The sequence below is a fragment of the Hippopotamus amphibius genome, chromosome 5 (genome assembly GCF_030028045.1).
Source record: "Hippopotamus amphibius kiboko isolate mHipAmp2 chromosome 5, mHipAmp2.hap2, whole genome shotgun sequence".
In the NCBI taxonomy this organism is placed as follows: domain Eukaryota; kingdom Metazoa; phylum Chordata; class Mammalia; order Artiodactyla; family Hippopotamidae; genus Hippopotamus; species Hippopotamus amphibius.
This window is the reverse complement of record NC_080190.1, coordinates 158,288,594-158,304,253: the sequence shown is the minus strand read 5'-3', so window position 1 is coordinate 158,304,253 and position 15,660 is coordinate 158,288,594. Positions and strand designations below refer to the sequence as shown.

Here is a 15,660-nt window from a genome sequence, read left to right as displayed (position 1 = left end):
GTATATGTGTATAGTAAGACCACATTCTAAATTTTTTTTTCTCTAAATGGAATGTGATGCATACCATTCTGTAACTTACTTTATATATCTTATGTATTTTTTAATACGTAAGTCTTCTTTTAAGAGCATCATAGCTTTTTCCGTTGTCTTGATGTACCATAATTTATTTATCCAAATTCTTATTAATAGTATTTTAGTCATTTTCCAACTTTTTTTCTATTGAACTGTTACAGCGAGCATTCTTGGGTTTTAAATTGTGTGAGCATTACTATGTGGATTTTTTAGCATGAATTCCTAAAAGTGGAATAACTTAGCCAAAGAGTACAGACATTTGACATTTTTGATAGCACCAAATTGCTATCCTTCAAATTTGTGCAAATTTAGACAACTGCCAGTACAAAGTTCATTCTGCTTCTGCTTGTAATACTCTTCTTCCAGATATATAAAAAATAAAGGCGTGATCCTTTATTTTTCTTGGATCTCTGACTAAATATCACCTCAGAGGTCTTCCTGATCAGTTTCTCAATTATAACAGTAACACATCTGCCCATCACTTCCCTTATTCTGCTTTGTTTTTATTACTACTTGACTTAAATATTAATTTGTTTGACTCTGTCTTTTCTAGCAGAATGTAAAATACTTGAAATCAGGGACATTTTTTCCACCCCTCTCTCTCCAGAGCACATAACAAGCATATTGTAGTCATGTGTGTGTGTGTTAGTGAATTAATTTAATAACTTTTTCCATACCTTTGATAGAATTGGCGTATAGTTTTTAGAACATTAGTAGGAAGATAAATTCAAATATTTTATTTAAAAAATGTTTATTGAGCACTTACTCTGTGACAGACATGATTATAGGCATTGGGAATATAGCACTGAACAATGTAGACAAAAATCTGTATCCTCTTAGGGCTTACATTTTAGTTGAGGGAGAGACAAACAAATAAAATATAATACTAATCTACCGCTATGGAGAAAAATTTAGCTAAGCAGTGACAAAAGAGTATGATAGGGCTACAGTGTTAAATCTGCTAGGTTGGCCTCACCAAGAAGATGACAGTTGAGCAGATACCTGGAAAAGGTAAGGTAGTGACCCATTTGAGTATCTGAGGGACAAAGGTTCCTGGCAGAGGAAAAGCAAGTACAAAAGTCCCGAAGCAAAAGTGTGATGTGTTGGAAAAATCGCAAAAAGTCTAGGTTGGCCAGAGCAGAGTGAGTGAAAGGCAGAGTAGAAGGAAATGATATCAGTGAGTTATCAAAGAGCCAGATTATGTCTCTGATGGCAGTTTTTGTAGTTGTGAATTCAACTAAAAAATGAATAAGCTGAGAAATGAACATTAAGTATGTGTTAGTTGTAGATTCTTAGGGTAGAAAGAGTCCTTAAAGGTTTCTGATTTAATCATCTAGTTCTGGACTCTAAAGCCTGTCCTTCGTTACTTCTGACTCCTAAAAAAAAATCAGCTTATTTTGAGAGGCTTCCATTTCTTAATCTCCATTTGTTTCCCAGGTACGGTAGAGAACCCGCCTAATCTGTCTTCATAATGACAATCTGTTTGTATGTTTGAATATGATTTTGTGTTAATTTCTATCTCCTCACTCTGACACAGGCTTCTTCACACTAAACATTTCTTCTTCTGTGATAAGGTATATTCCTTAGGATTATTAAATACAGTAGAAGTTTGTTTCTTGCTCACTTAACAACCCCAGGAAGATGACTAGATTGGTGGGTCCACCCTCCCCCATGTTATCATTCCAGATACTCAGGCTGAGAGAGCTTTCTCATTTTCATCACGTGGCTTTCCAAGTTACTTTCATTCCACCCAGCTGAAAAGGATTGGCCCCTTCTTGTTTCTGGTCTGAAAGTGATACATATCATTTCCTTTCACATTCCATTGGCTAAAACTCACATAGCTGTACCTAACTGCAGGGGAGACTAGGAAATACGACATAGCACTGTGCCCAAAAGGAAGAAAACATGGACTGTGATAATAGCAGGCTGTGCTACATACACATCACACGTATTTTTAGTTTCTTCAAAATTCTAGTCACTCTCCTGAATGTCTTTCTCTTTATATTCCTTTTGAAAGGCTGTACCCAGAATGAATTAAGTACTCTAGCAGTGTTCTGATTAACAGAGTAAAGAATTGCTATTTAGTAGCCACATTAACCATTGATATATTGTACTCACTGTCAATTAAAACTTTGTTAATTATTTCAAAGTTTAAAACAAAGATAAGTTTATACTCTTGGTAATAAGGCAAACTAGCTAAACTTTATAAGGATGTAGGGAGGTTGAAAAGCTGTAATCAATTTATTCTGAGATAACTATATCAAGAATGTGGGAATTCTGTACTTTAAAAATATTTTTTTAATGATAGCTTCTTTGTTTTCTTATGATTGTATTTCCTAAGCACATCATTGTAAACTGGGTAAAGTATCCCATTATCACACTGTACAGTAGGGTGGAATGGGCATTGAACCAGGAATTGCTCATTTTATAAAATGAATAATCTAGTCTATATGGATACAAATAAGCAAGTCCACTTTGAGCCCTGTATAGTCTATATAGTCCTTAGTGATCCCGTGATATTGTCTATATAGCATTAGACTATAATATACGAGAAGTACTATGTATACCATTATTAGCTACATCAAAGTTTGTCTATCTCAAAACTGCAGTCAGAGTACCTGTACACGTGAGCACTAGTAGACCTTAACAACTCAGCAGTATGAAAAAGTGAGAAAGAATGTCATCAGTGGATTAGAAACTTTGATGAATCGTGAAAGACAAGCAGTAGGGATGAGATTGCTGTGGGTAATCACATTTCAAAGCATGTGCATGAAAGGACTGATTTGAAAGATGGGAGTGGTTTCTAGCTCTGGGTCAGTGCTAGGAGGGAACTGAAAGAGTCTTTGGACAACTTTGGATTTTTTGGCTTTCTGCACTTCTGGCCATGCCAGACAGCAGTCAGCAGAGTTGTTTGTCCTCAGCTAGAGCAGTGAAGGTGGGCCCAAGGACTAGTGTGGCAGTGGCAGAGCAGTGACTTATGTATAGGTACTGAATGGGAGGAGTGGGGAGACCCTATGCCCAGAATTACAGGCCCATTCTGTTTCTAATATAGGCTAGCTTCTTCATAGTCACTGAAAGTAGAAGCTAGAATAAACAGAAAAAGCATCTATGGACAGTCAAAGATTTCAAAGGCAAAGATGAACTTATAAATAAGCATTTGAGGAAGGACAGCTCCATGGAAAATCATATCCATGTATCAGCAACAGATTGTTGTGGAAAAGACCAATTGAAGACATTATAAATGAAATAACTCCCCCAAAATAAAAAACCCCACAGAGCTAAAAAGAAGCAGACACAGATGAAGAGTGCATTAGCAAGATGGAAGATCATGAGATCAGGAATTCTTACAAGTATATAACACAAAAGGACAAAGATTTGAAAAATGAGGAAAAGTTAAAGGAAATGGAGGACGTAGGTTCAGCTCTAACACCTATTTAATGGGTTTTATCGGAGGGGAAAAGAAATGCAGAAGAGAAAAATAGTCACATAATAGAACATTTAAGAGAATTAAAGAATACCATAATCTTCAGGTTTAAAAGGTCCCCTATTCTAACTAATAGATATAAAAAGGTCCATATCTAGATAAAAATTTCAGTTTAGAGAAGTATACTGAAGAAGTATACTTTTTATCTATACAAAAGTATAGAGAAAAATCTGAAAATCTTCCAAGAGAATAAAACATTACTAGGAAGAACTAAAAATAAAATTGCTGCTACATTCTCATTGGTAACACCAGCTACTAAGAAGGCAACTGAGCAATATTTTCGAAGTTAGAAGGAAAATAATTTTGAATCCGTAATTTTCTTCCCAAGAAAGTTAGCATTTGCGTGAAAGAGCAAAAAATATATTTTTGAACATGCAGTGCTTAAGAAACTATTACCCATAAACCCCTGACTGAAAGAATTATTAAAAGATAATAATAATAATCCTCTTGGATTTTTTTTTATTTTGCGGAAGTGGCGTATAAGAAGCAGTGAGCAAAGAAAACAGTAAAACTCATCACAAAACTGTGCTAGTAATATTTTTTTAAGGACTGAAAGTAAATCTAAGTTGATCTTGGTTCATGAACTCAAAGTGACAGGAAGGACATAGTGAAGGAGAATGAGGAAGTAAAAGCACATTCAGATTTATATCTGACAAGTAGGTATTGATTATCTTTACAGCTTGGTAGAAAAAGAAGCTTAGAGATATGTCTGTTAAAACTTACAACAATAAAAGAATAGAAATACAGCATACAACTTACAGGTCACCAGAAAGGGGGAAAAGCTACAAATTGCAATAGAAATATCAACATAATAGATTCTAAAATTTAGTGTAGAAGAAAAAACTGCTTGAGGGACTTTCCTGGTGGTCCAGGGGAAACCCCCACCCCCAAAAGTGCTTGAATTTCCAAGAAAATTTTGAAAAAGCCCACCAAATATGGTTAAGCATACCACAAAGTTGGCCATTAAAACTGTGAATTTGGGTGAGAAATGACAAATTAATTGAAATACAGTTCATTAGTAGACTCTATATGAATAGTAGTTTTGGAGCATGGAAGACCCTATAAAGCAGAAAATGCAGAAGCTGTGAATGTAAATTTCTCTGTATCAAAGATACACTAAACAAAGTACACAAACATCACAAGGAATAAACATTATTATCCTCTAATAATTCTTGGCAAAATCTAGAGGTTTGTTTAGAAACATCCTTCTAAGATGTGTTTTGCCTTTATTCTTTCTTTGGTGGTAAAATATACATAATATACAATTTACCATTGTAACTAACCATTTTTAAGTGTACAGTTCAGTGACATCAAGTACATTGCATTTAAGTTCATTCACTGTGTTGTGCAACCATCACCACCATCCATTTCCAGAACTTTTTCATCATCCCAAACAGAATCTCTGTACACATTAAACAATTACTCCCCATTCCTTCTTCTCCCAGCCCTTGGAAACCTCTAATAACTTTCTGTCTCTTTGAATTTACCTATTCTGGGTATCCTTATATAAGTAGAACATAAAGCATCTGTCCTTTTGTGACTGGCTTATTTCACTTAGCGTAATGTTTTCAGTGTTCATCCATGTTGTAGCTCTGTGTTTGAATTTCATTCCTTTTTAGGCTGATAATATTCCATTATATGTACATACCACATTTTGTTTATCTGTTCATCTGGTGATGAACATTTGGATTGTCTCTATCTCCTGCCTACTGTGAATAATCCTGCTATGATTGTTGATATACAAGTATCTGTTGAGTCTTTTTTTTTTTTCTTGCAGTTTTTTTGGATATGTATACTGGGTTACATGATAATTCTGTGTTTCACTTTTTGAGGAACCACCATACTGTTCCACAGTGACTGCATGCACCCTTTTACATTCCTAAGAGCACAGGAGGTCTAACTTCTCCACATCCTTACCAATAGTTGCCTTTATTCCTATTGTATAACCAGTCGTTCTTATATCTCACTTTGGGTTGTGAAGGTGAATTAATCAACCTCAATAAAACCCTTTAAGTAAAGTATCACCATGTCAGTTACTGTATGAATTATAGTTTGGAGTCTTGAGTTCTAAAGAAGATGCCATGTTTTTCTTTCCTTATCTATTGCATACATGGTTTATATAATACGTAAGTCCAGTATAAGTAGATTAGGGAATAATCTCTTTTATACAATGTAGATTGTCATTAAAAATATGTACAGTAACCTACTATTTCGTTGAATGATTGATACATAGTATTTGTGTGTATACATACATATGTATATGAAATGCATCTGTTTTCTTTTTTAAGGTACAAGAATTATTTATCCATGATTATGGAGAAATTTTTAATGTCCAGTTACCTAGTAAAGAAGAACGGACACAATTTTTTGAAGATTTAATTCTAAAGCAAGCTGCTAAGCCTCCTATATCAAAAAAGAAAGCAGGTTAGTTCCTGTATCAAAGTTAATATAGAATAATTTTGAGAAAGTGGAAATAAAATATCAGTTAATGGCATTACCATCTTCTAACATCACAAGCTCAAAACTTCAGTTGATACCTCTTCTTAAAATCCCTATTTCCCATTAAAATAGACTAAAAGTTCATTTTTAAAATTCATTCGTTTATTTGTTTGTTTAGGCTGCACAGGGTCTCAGTGCCAGGTCTTAGTTGTGGCACATGGGATCTTTCAGTTGTGGCATGTGGACTCTTTTTTTTTTTTTTTTTTAAAGTTGCAGCATGTGTGCAGATCTTGTTCCCCAACCAGAGATGAACCCTGAGCCCCCTGCGTTGGGAGCTCAGAGTCTTACCCACTGAATCACCAGGGAAGTGCTTAGACTAAAGTTCTTAAAACATACAAGGCCTTTCATAGTATAGCCCTAATCTGTGAGTAATTTGTGCTGGAATTCATAGGATAGCCCCAATCTGTCTTTCCAAGCCCATTTTTGGCACTTTCTCTCCCCTGCTTTTTCCTTCCAAAGCACTCTATCTTTAAACCATACACAGCATATTTGTGTCTTTTCAGAAGTTCATTCATGCTTGCTTTCTGTCAGTAACGCTTCTATCTCCAACCCTGTCTCTACCTAAGGAACTACTTTTTCTTCTAGTATAACTTATTTTTTCTTCCCTAACACCTAGACAAAATTAACTTGCTACCTTTGTGATGCACTGTACTTTTTCATACTACCAATAGGGTATTACAGTGTGTTGTATGTCTCCTACTCCCTCATAGATTGCCAGCACTCTCATATTCCCTCTTCTGTCCTGAGTATTTATTTGTGCATGTCTGATCAAACAAAATTAAACTTTTGTTATATTTCAAACATACCACCATTTTTCATTAGTTCAAAAATTAACTAATAAAAATGACTTTAAAAAATAATTAGAATATTCTTCTGGAAATATGCATTTTCAAAATTTTAATAGCCTCTTAAATGATCTTAAGATAGTAATGATTTAGGAATTAGCATTCCAAATTACAAGTTAAGATTCTTGCTGCAGGGGATGTAGAGGTCAAGATTATGGTAGCTCTTTAGTATTCCAAATCCTCTGATTCCTGGCAGATATGAGGAGGATAATCCCTGAAAGCTTGTCTACCTTGTGTACTGAATTATTTGTCACCCTTGATATGGTGGGAGAGTGGTAACTAAAATTTTCCGTTTATGTAAAGTTTTGCAGGCCTTGGAGGTACTTCCTGTAGCACCACCACCTGAGCCAAGACCGTTGACAGCAGAAGAAGTAAAACGACTAGAAGAACAAGAAGAAGATACCTTTAGAGAACTGAGGATTTTTTTAAGAAATGTTACACATAGGCTTGCTAGTGACAAGCGATTCAGAGTATTTACTAAACCTGTTGACCCTGATGAGGTATTAATTTAATCTTTGGATCAAAATGCTTTAGAATTAGAGAATATTTGAATAGTTTATGTGGTTCCCTCTGTACACTCTGAACTTGTTTTCTTTCTATATTTGGAAACGTACCAAATAGTGTCCTAAGCACATAGAGGCTTCAAGAGCTGTATAAAGCATTTTCCTTTCCTGTAAAGCATAGACAATTAACTCAAATGTTCTAGAAGTAATTTGAGAATGTCTTAATGCTACAGGATATTACTTTGACCATCACAGTTAAGAATGAGGTCCTAAGTTAACATTGAAAGGGTGACATTTGGATGAGAAAAGAGGTTTAGGATGTTACTGTAAATATAGGTGTCCAAGAATAAGAATGAATACAAGACAAAACCCACCTTAAATAGAGTCATAGTTTCATATTAATATATTTTCATTATCTCTTACATATTTATTCTCTCTCCCCGATTTTGCCTAGAAAAACCTGACTCAGATTTTTTAGTGTTCAGAGTTAATGTAGTGACTTGGTCATTTGCTTGAATTTTAGGTTCCTGATTATGTCACTGTAATAAAGCAGCCAATGGACCTGTCATCTGTAATCAGTAAAATTGATCTCCACAAGTATCTGACTGTGAAAGACTATTTGAGTGACATTGATCTAATCTGTAGTAATGCTTTAGAATACAACCCAGATAGAGATCCTGGAGGTGAGCATTAGTGGGTTTTTTTTTCCTCAGTGGGTGGAATGGGGGCTGCTGACTCTTAATGATGGTGATTTCATACTAGGTGCTGTGTTATAAGCATTTTACATTCACAGTGCCATTCAGTCCTCAAATACATCCTCATTTTGTAGTTGAGAAAAATGGAAGTTTAGAGAGGTTAAAAAACTTACTCAAGGTCATACTACCAGGAAGTGGCAGAGACAGAATTCAAATGCAGGTTTCTTTCACTCCAAAACAATTATATGATATAGCCTCTTATGAAACGCAAAATTGCATATAACAGCTTAGCTTGTTTCCTTTGTCAGTGTTCTTTCTCAAAGTAGAAAAATTAAAACTCTGTATAATAAAATGTTTGAAAGAATTTTCTAGTTAGGACCATTATCATTTTTATTACAAAAGTAATATAGTGTAATACTTGCTAATAATAATACTTAAAAAACTAAGTCCCCCATTACGTATCTCCAAAGATGGACACTGTTAAGTTTGGGGATATTTTTCCAGACCTTTTCTGTGCATAGAATGCATTCAGATTCTACCTCACCTACGCAGTCTATTAAATGTATAAAGTAAGGGATTTTTAAGTGATATGTGTGTTCATATGTATAATGATATATTCAGATATCTATATATTTGTTATAAACTTGTTCATTTCCAAAAAATATTCTCGGGACTTCCTAGGTGGCGCAGTGGGTAAGAATCCGCCTGCCAATGCAGGGGACACGGGTTCGATCCCTGCCCCAGGAAGATACCACATGCCGCGGAGCAAGTAAGCCCGAGCGCCACAACTATTGAGGCTGCGCTCTAGAGCCCGTGAGCCACAACTGTTGAGCCCATGTGCCACAACTGCTGAAGTCCAGGCACCTAGAGCCCGTGCTGCGCAACAAGAGAGGCCACTGCAATGAGAAGCCCGCGCACCACAACAAAGAGTAGCCCCCACTCACCACAACTAGAGAAAGCCCGTGTGTAGCAACGAAGACTCAACACAGCCAATAAAATAAATAAATAAATTTATTTAAAAAAAAAAAAATTCTCTCAGGTGCTTTTTCCTAGCTTCTTATTCTTGCTTTATGGATGCCATGTCCTTAACTGTCTTAGTGGATAATTTTTTTTAAATGTTCTATTTCCTGCGTTGGCTCTCTTCTCCAGTACATTGGCATTCTGTTTTTAAATTTATAGTGCTTATAAATTAGATTGATTTGCACCACTGAGAGATTCCTCAGCAATTTAAAAGCTCATTGTTCTCCCCTTCCCAGTCTTCTACCCCTGCCTTCCCTAGACTGTATCGCATGGTTCAGAGTTCTGGAGGTAAGCAGTGGGAAACAGGCTACCAGGTTGGGAACACTCAATTGTAGAAAGAAGGAAGCATTTATCCTGCAGGAAGGGGGCTTTTTCTGTTTCAGTGCAGTTATACTGCTGCTGCTCTCTTTTCTGTCCATTGTGATAATCTAAAATTACTTTACAGCAATAGTGTTCACACTTCAGCTAGCATCAGCATCTCCTACAGGGCATATTAAGATGCAGCTTGCTGGGTCCCACCTCTGCAGTTTCTGATTCTGTAGATGCAAGGCCTGAGAATGTACATTCTGACAGATTCCCACATGGTGCCAATGCTACCACACTCCAGGAACGAATGAACTTTGCCCAGCCTTTCTTCAGGCCATGTTAGAAGCCCCCAGCAACATCCCTTCTGTTATTATAGCTGTTCCTGTCAACTATAAACTGAATATTGTGTGAATATTGCAGCCTACTGCCCTGTGAGGAGGACTGATCCAGCCATTCAAGCAAAGTTACATTCACTTATTATCTGCCTGTTGCCTCAAGGCCTATTCCGGTTTACAGTGCTTAGACTCCGTTTTGGATTTTTCCTAGTGTTTCCTATGTAGGGTTGCTGTTCCATTGTCTTTGTTTAGTTTCTCTGTCAGTGTAGTAGCATCCCCTATATCGCTTCCAAAATTGTTTTACATCCCTGGTTCACTCAATGACACTGATAGCCTTCCTTGCTGTTTTGGTGTCATTATGTTGTTTAATTTTGCTATTGGTTGATTCTTATATTTTCTCTGGTATTTCAAAGGGATCTGGATAGGACAGGACAATGAAATTAGGTTTAGTCTACCATGTTGAATCAGATGCCCAGAACATTAACATCAAAAACAGAAATAACACAGTTCCGGTAACTAATACTATTCATGGTGGAAGTAAAAAAGGAATTGTAATGGCTATAATCTTAGCCCAACATATGGAGTTAATTTTTGTTAAATTATCAAAAGGAAAACATTTAAAAATTCTTTATTCATTCCATAGATCGTCTTATTAGGCATAGAGCCTGTGCTTTAAGAGACACTGCCTATGCAATAATTAAAGAAGAACTTGATGAAGACTTTGAGCAGCTTTGTGAAGAAATTCAGGAATCTAGAAAGAAGAGAGGTAGGAAAATGATTTGATATCAGAAAAAGATGCTTTAGTTATATTAAGCCCTTTTAGTTAATTCTTCATGTAATTTTCAAATCTGGAAATTTGATTTGCTGTTCCACCTGTCTGTTTATAAGGTTGTAGCTCTTCCAAATATGCCCCATCTTACTACCATGTAATGCCAAAACAAAATTCCACTCCTGCTGGTGATAAAAGATCAGATCCAGAGCAAAATGAAAAGCTGAAGACCTCCAGTACTCCTATGGCTTGCAGCACTCCTGGTAAGTGCGCTTAGGTAACTATTACTTATGAAACTATAGCCTTTGTTCTCTTCTAATGCTGTTTACTTTTTCCCTCAGTTTTCTTTGTCTATATTGATGCAGAGAATTATGTTGATTTCATTAATATGAAGGCAGTTTTGCATTCTTGAAATAAATCCAGGCTTGCAATGAGGTACCACTTGCAATCCCAGTTCACCTTTCAGTTCAGTCTAACTGTGGTTTGACTTGATTTGAAACTGATTTTTATTTCCTATACATCCTAGTCTGTTTCCTCTTCCTCTTTATTCTTAGGGTATAACTCCATAGAGTACCAGTTCAAATCCTGTGGGATTCCCAAGGCCTCTCTTCTGTGGAAGCTCCTAATTTCAGTTTTTGCTCTTTAAGCTCCAGGAATGTCAGACTGTCCTCAGCTTCTTAGCCTCTCAGCTATTCTTTTGTTTTCCCGGATTTTGGTGCCATAATTCCTCAATACTTTTACACAGAATGTTCATAGATACAATAGTCATAATAGCCCAATGGGAGCAACCTAAATGCTGATCAACAGTAGAATGGAAAAATACGAATTATTATACAAAAGTGAGAATTATTAAACTTCACGTACATACAACAGTATGGATGAGTCTCCCAAAGATAAGGTTGCAGTGTGGTTATTACTGCATCTAGTCTGGGCAGAATGTTTAATCTCTCTATACCATAGTTTCTGTAAATGATATTGATAAATGGTAGCAAACCTGGTCAGGTTAAAGTGGAATTTCAGTAAGTTAGTACATATAAAGGCCTTGGAAGAGTTCCATATGGTAAGCATTTGGTAAATGTAAGCTATTTTTAGTCTTGCCCTTCCTTCAGTTCATTCCTTATATTACTGCCATAGTTACCTTTGTAATATATGCATCAAACAGTTCATGTCATTACCCTCCTTAAAATTATTCAGTTTTTTTAAAATTTATCAAGATAAAGTCCAAATTCCTTAGAATGACAGGTCATTGCCCACTTTCTACCTTCTCACAGTACTCTACTTTTGTTTGTATATTCCAACCCTACAGTACCGTGGTAATATCTCATTCACCCTTAATATCGCAGGAGGTATTTTTCCCCCTTCTTACTTAGACTTTAAAAAGTTGTTAAATGTTCTCTTACCCTTTTTCTTTAAATTATTTGAAGCTCAGTTGAAGAGAAAAATCCGCAGAAGGTCAAAGTGGTACTTAGGCACCATAACAAAACGAAGGAGGATTTCACAGGCAAAAGATGATGGCCAAAATGTCACAGATGACAAAATTGAGAGTGATACAGAGGAAAATCAAGATACGAGTGTAGACCACAATGAGACTGGAAACACAGGGGAGTCTTCAGTGGAGGAAAATGAAAAGCAGCAGAATACCTCTGAAAACAAAATAGAATTGGGAAATAATAATTCGAGTACTTGTATTGAAAATCAACTTGAAGAATCTGGAAAGAGTACAGCATGTACAGAATTGAGGAAAGACAAGATAGCTTGCAATGGAGATGCTTCTAGCTCTCAGATAATAGGTATTTCTGATGAAAATGAAGCAAAAGGTAAGTCTCAGTTAAGCGATTTAGTAATTTTAAAAGATGTTTCATTCAAAGTTCATAAACAGTTAATTACCATCTCAGTTTACTCTTTTTCCCTTGTCTTTCAGAGTACAAGAGTTAATTAGGGAAAATAGCATTATCTTTAATAACTGTTGAGCTAGTAAATCACTGTTGTTAAAAGCACACTACAGCGTCAAAGAGACCTGGATTTGAGCCTTTAGTCCACTGCTTAGTAGCTTGTGACCTCAGTCAAGATTCTTGACCTATCAGCCTCAGTTTTCTCATTTGCAAAATTGGGGTAGATAGTTGCTAGGTAATAAGATATTCTGAGGATTGAATACAGTAATCCACCTAAAGCACGTAGCAAAGTGCTTGGCTGTACAATTTTTAAAAGCTGGCAGGATACCCTTTCATTTTTAAGCAAGATAAGCAGTTTCCTGTGATTTCCTGCTGAGTGATGTAGAACATCTGTTACTCACCCCCATCATTCCTCTATCCCTACTGTAGGTTTAGTCCCAGGTTATTTATATTTATTCTAATGATTCTGCTCCCAAAGTTTTTCAGGTAGAATTGTTCTTTCTGCACCTTTTTGGATCTTTAGCATTAGGTTTGTTTGGTTTTTGGAAAAGCCAAACATCATTTAGTCTTACAAAGCAAAACAAGGGGAACAGGGTCAAAATTTTATTTTGGTCAAAAACAAGTACTAAGTTAATGAAACTGCTTTTCTTCAGTGGTTTATATGCTGTAGGTAAATCTTTTTCAAGGACTTCCTTGAAATGAGTTCTAGTGTGTTTGAGTAATCTCAGAATAGCCTTTCCAATGTGGATATTAAATGTTAATCCTCTGGCTGTATAATTTAGTATGTTTTGTTTAGGTTTAAAGTTTATTTTTTTCTCTTATCATTACCTTTTCTTTTTCTTTTCTTTTTTAAACTTTATTTATTTGCCGAGTTGGGTCTTTGTTGCTGCTCGTGGGCTTCCTCTAGTTGCCAGTGGGGGGCACTAATCTTCGTTGCAGTGCTGGGGCCTCTCACTGCAATGGCTTCTCTTGTTGCAGAGCATGGGCTCTAGGAACACGGGCTTGAGTGCTTGTGACACAAGGGTTTCAGTAGTTGTGGTTTGTGGGCTCTAGAGCACAGGCTCAGTAGTTGTGGCACATGGGCTTAGTTGCTCTGCGGCATGTGGGATTTTCCCAGACCAGGAATTGAACCCCTGCCCCCTGCATTAGCAGGCAAATTCTTAACCACTGCACCAGCAGGGAGGTCCCTATCATTATCTTTTCTAACAGAACACTGTTGAGTGAGATAGGTACCCGTTTACATGTCAGGAGATTTGGATTCTAGTCGTGGCTCTTAGAACAGTTAAGTATGGTAACCATAGAAAAGTCTTCTCAACTTTCTTTGGCCTCATTTTTTGCTCATCTCTCAGTGAGTAGATTGTTCTAGATTAGATATAGGTAAACTTTATCTGTAAAGGACCAGATAGTCACAACTTCTCAACCCTGCTGGAAAAGCCACATTGACACACGTGTGAAATGGGCATGTTTGTGTTCTAATAAAACTTTAACTATGGTGGTAGACCAGATTTAGCCTGTGCATAGTAGTTTTCAACTCCTATTCTAGATTACTGAAGCCCCTTCCAGCTCTTAAATTCTGAGTCTTATGCCTAAGTAGGAGACAGTCTAATCTGTTGAGGATCCCCTGAAATATTCTAGTTGAGAAAATAGTTCTCAAATGTCCTTTTTTTTTTTTTTGCCACGCCACACTGCACAGCGTGCAGGATCTTAGTTCCCCTGCCAGGGATTGAACCTGTGCCCACTGCAGTGGAAGCTCAGACTCCTAACCACTGGACTGCCAGGGAATTCCCTCTGCTTAATTTTTGAGTGTGTAAATGCCAGTATCTTAATCTTACAGCTGAGTCAATAAACCAAAACAGGGGTTTGTGTGTAAGTAAATATGTCCTGCTATTTACTGTTAGGCAGTATTTATTTTAGACATTATAAAATGTCTGTGAATCAAATAATATTTATTTTTTCCTTCTAGAAATGTGTATCCTGCGAATGACTCGAGCTAGACGTTCCCAAGTAGAGCAACAGCAGCTCATCAGTGTTGAAAAGGCTTTGGCAATTCTTTCTCAGCCTACACCCTCACTTGTTGTGGACCATGAGCGATTAAAAGTATGTAAATTGAAATCATAATACTTTCATTGTCCAGATTAGAAACAAAACCCACCAAAAGAGGGATTGTAATAGTACATTGTATCACTTTGGCATGTAATAAATAATGATCTTTCATGAAAGGATAAACCTGGTGTAGAGTAACTTTCATAAAGGCAGTGGTTAGAGATGGCTAGTGTGTTGATAGTATTTTTTAACATACTCATCTATATCACTGATCCTATACATTGTTTTTATGACCATTACCTGTGACCATTTTAGTTGGTTTTTACTTAACTATAACATGCAACCATGGTTAACTATGAGGTAATGGAATATCATGGTAGGACTAGAAGAATCACAGAAATTTATCAATAGTAAGTCAGTTTCAGCCATGAGAAAAAACACTGAGCAGATGGAAATTCCTTTTTGTAAGAAAAGAACCCTGAACTGGTGAGGTAGTTCATATTTATATACTGTCTCTTTTTGTTTCACATAACAGAATGAATTATAATGTACTCATAGTGCCATAAAATAGTCTGCAAATATGTTGCCTTTTTTCCTGTTAGTCTGTAGTTTGAGATTATTTTTTAATTTGTAGTGATTTATGGCTAGAATTGAAATTGACAACCTCCTCAGCTGTAGTTTTCAGGATGAGAGGCCAGAGTCATAGAATGTTGATAAAGTTAACTTACAGCTGAAAGAGCCACTGTCAGAGGCTGCAGTGTCTCATCAGATGACTTGGTGAGCCTTCTCTCTGGCTTGTATGCTAAAAATGCCCCCAAATCTTCAAAATTAAAATATCTCAGGGAATTTCTCTCACGTATGTAACACGTTTTCTTTTAGAATCTTTTGAAGACTGTTGTTAAAAAAAGTCAAGAATATAATATTTTTCAGTTGGAAAATCTGTATGCTGTAATCAGTCAATGTATTTATCAGCATCGTGGGGATTATGACAAAACAGCACTTATTCAGGTAAACTGATAAAGATGAGAAGTTAACTGTTTATAAAAATTTCTAAATACCATCTTTTAATTTGTGGATTGTAGATTATTTCTAGGTGCAACTGTGTTCTGTGCTTTTTTAAATCTAGCACTTAAATTAGTTTGTGTTCCTTTAATAAGCAGTGGAACACCGTAGTATCTAAACTATGAAAAATCTATT

At 36.2% G+C, this 15,660-nt stretch overlaps 1 protein-coding gene across 2 annotated transcripts in view; it reads left to right on the top strand.

The window, feature by feature from the left end:
* Nucleotides 1–15,660, top strand: part of ATAD2 (ATPase family AAA domain containing 2) — a 62,508-nt gene that overhangs the window by 45,283 nt on the left and 1,565 nt on the right. For both annotated transcript variants that reach the window (XM_057734191.1, XM_057734192.1), the window contains exons 20-27: nucleotides 5,845–5,980; nucleotides 7,204–7,400; nucleotides 7,927–8,086; nucleotides 10,403–10,525; nucleotides 10,648–10,791; nucleotides 11,953–12,345; nucleotides 14,384–14,517; nucleotides 15,343–15,471. In XM_057734191.1, coding sequence (XP_057590174.1) covers nucleotides 5,845–5,980; nucleotides 7,204–7,400; nucleotides 7,927–8,086; nucleotides 10,403–10,525; nucleotides 10,648–10,791; nucleotides 11,953–12,345; nucleotides 14,384–14,517; nucleotides 15,343–15,471 — 1,416 coding nt within the window. The remainder of the gene's footprint in view (nucleotides 1–5,844; nucleotides 5,981–7,203; nucleotides 7,401–7,926; nucleotides 8,087–10,402; nucleotides 10,526–10,647; nucleotides 10,792–11,952; nucleotides 12,346–14,383; nucleotides 14,518–15,342; nucleotides 15,472–15,660) is intronic.